Source organism: Oratosquilla oratoria, chromosome 7 (genome assembly GCF_046742065.1).
Source record: "Oratosquilla oratoria isolate Oo_2021 chromosome 7, ASM4674206v1, whole genome shotgun sequence".
Lineage (NCBI taxonomy): Eukaryota > Metazoa > Arthropoda > Malacostraca > Stomatopoda > Squillidae > Oratosquilla > Oratosquilla oratoria.
Window position 1 is genome coordinate 52,454,728 of NC_134783.1, and position 2,500 is coordinate 52,457,227.

At 34.1% G+C, this 2,500-nt stretch overlaps 1 protein-coding gene across 2 annotated transcripts in view; it reads left to right on the plus strand.

The window, feature by feature from the left end:
• Window positions 1-2,500, plus strand: part of LOC143027158 (uncharacterized) — a 34,579-nt gene that overhangs the window by 29,257 nt on the left and 2,822 nt on the right. For both annotated transcript variants that reach the window (XM_076188245.1, XM_076188244.1), the window contains one exon: window positions 1,510-2,500. This exon is cut by the window's right edge. In XM_076188245.1, coding sequence (XP_076044360.1) covers window positions 1,510-2,500 — 991 coding nt within the window. The remainder of the gene's footprint in view (window positions 1-1,509) is intronic.

The window sequence follows — 2,500 nt, forward strand, 5'->3', positions numbered from 1 at the left end:
CTGTATATATATATATATATGTTTATTCACATATATATATATGTATATATATATATATATATATATATATATATATAATTGTATATTATATATATATGTATATATATATATATATGTATACATATATATATATATATACTTATATATATATGTATATACATACATATATATATGCATATATATACATATATATATGCATATATATACATATATGTATATTTATATATACATATATGTATATGTATATATATACATATATATATACATATATATATGTATATATACATATATACATATATATATATTTATATATATATATATATATATATATATATATATATATATAATTTGTGATTGAAATATCGTCCTGAAGAACACTTAATTGATTAATTATTATATTCTACTCATCTATACCACCAGGCCTTCCTCTATAAATATGACATTTGAATAAAAAAATTAATTTTTAATTTCAAATCTGAAAAGAGTCCGGCACAAATATTTTATTTCAATGTTTTCATTTAGTTCAAGTTACCTCTGTAGTACTTTTATTTAAATTTTTCTTTGTGATTTAGCTATGCCGATGTAGACGGTCATTGTTCTCTTCCCACCTATTCTCTCTTTCTCTCTCTCTCTCTCTCTCTCTCTCTCTCTCTCTCTCACTCTCTCTCTGTCTTTATATATATATATATATGTATATACATATATACATATATATATATATACATATATATATATATATATATATATATATATATATACATATCTACCTCCCTATCTGTCAATCTCCCTCCCTCTCTCAACCCATTCGTATTTCATCTACTGTCAAGTCTTAAGATAATTGTTGCGATCATCGTTCTACCATGTCATTATGAAAAAACTCCAAATTATCTGAGAGATTAGCTTAGAAAATCTCATTTATCCTATCACTAGTTATTAGGAGCAAAATGTTTTTAATCTAATAAAAAAATTATGTTAAATTTCAATCAAATCCATTCAATTTAGTCTAATATTTCCCAATCGTCTGTTGTTTTGAAAAATTATCCATTTTTCTCCCAATATATGCGGTTTTGCATAAGTACAAGTCATTTCTTATGTTTTCTAAACTTAAATACTTTGAAAACCCAAGATACATACTACATCTATTTCTTCCTCTGCCACATACGATTTTAGCCTACATGCAAAAAGAATAATTGTGATGGCTTTGCAATAAATAAATAGATAAATTTATAAATCAATATATAAATAGATAAAAAATCATTAATACAATGAAACAAAAAATAAGAGATGAAAGGATAAATAGTAAAGAAATAAACAAATAGACAAATAAGTAATTAAACAGATAAGCAAACAATTAGATAGATAAATAGATAAATAAATGAACGGATAAATAAATGAATTATACTTATACATTCTTGGTGGATCTTTTTATGTGTCACACTTTGCATGTGATGGAAGGCTGCTGTCTCTACACCTAAATAATTCTACAACATCCCTTTTCCCACTCCACAGGGCAATTCCTTCCCACTAGTAGATAAAAATGCACAAAAATCTTCAAGAAGGTCTAAAAGCACTTCAGCCTCCGGCAAACCTCTTGATGTCAAAGGAGGCCATCGATTTTCGCTGGAGGTCCCAAAGACCGCGAGAGACTCTCCCAGAAGCTTTGGTAGTCGAAGTACTTCGTTCATGGAACCCCATCAATTGGAAGGTTCTTCTTGGATTGAGAGAGAGTCCCTCTCTTCCAGCGAGGGCCATGGTTCTCGACAACTGGAAGCTCCAGATGATCTCTCACTTCCGACAGGGTACAGTGTCGCGGTGGAAAATCTTAAGAATGGAACCGGAGTAGCCTCAAGGTCGCCCTCAGAGGAGACTGGTAAGATGGAGGTGACTCAAGCGTCTGCTAAAACCGAGGACACAAAGGCGTCCAATGGCTACGTGCCACCTGACCAAATGGATTCAGGTAGGAAGAACGTAAATCAAGCACCTGCTGAAACCGAAGACAAAAAGGCGTCCAGTGGCTACGTGCCACCTGAGCAAATGAGTCCTGTTTGGAGGGACGTGACTCAAGCATCTGCTAAAACCGCGGACACAAAGACGTCCAGTGGCTACGTGTCAGCTGACCAAATGGGTCCCGTTTGGAAGGATGCCGCTAAAACCGCGGACACAAAGGTGTACAGTGGCTACGTGTCAGCTGACCAAATGGGTCCCGTTTGGAAGGATGCTGCTAAAACCGCGGACACAAAGGCGTCCAGTGGCTATGTATCAACTGACCAAATGGATTCAGGTAGGAAGGACGTAATTCAAGCATCTTCTAATACTGCGGAGAGAAAGACGTCCAGTGGCTACGTGTCAGCTGACCAAATGGGTTTTGACTGGAGTTCCCAAACCCAGAGACTTGAGACGGACAGCGGTAACACCCATCCTACTCTGTACACGGAAGGTACGACCAACACGAGTACCATGTTTAGTAGTTCTATCCACGAGGGAGTGACACAAATTCAAG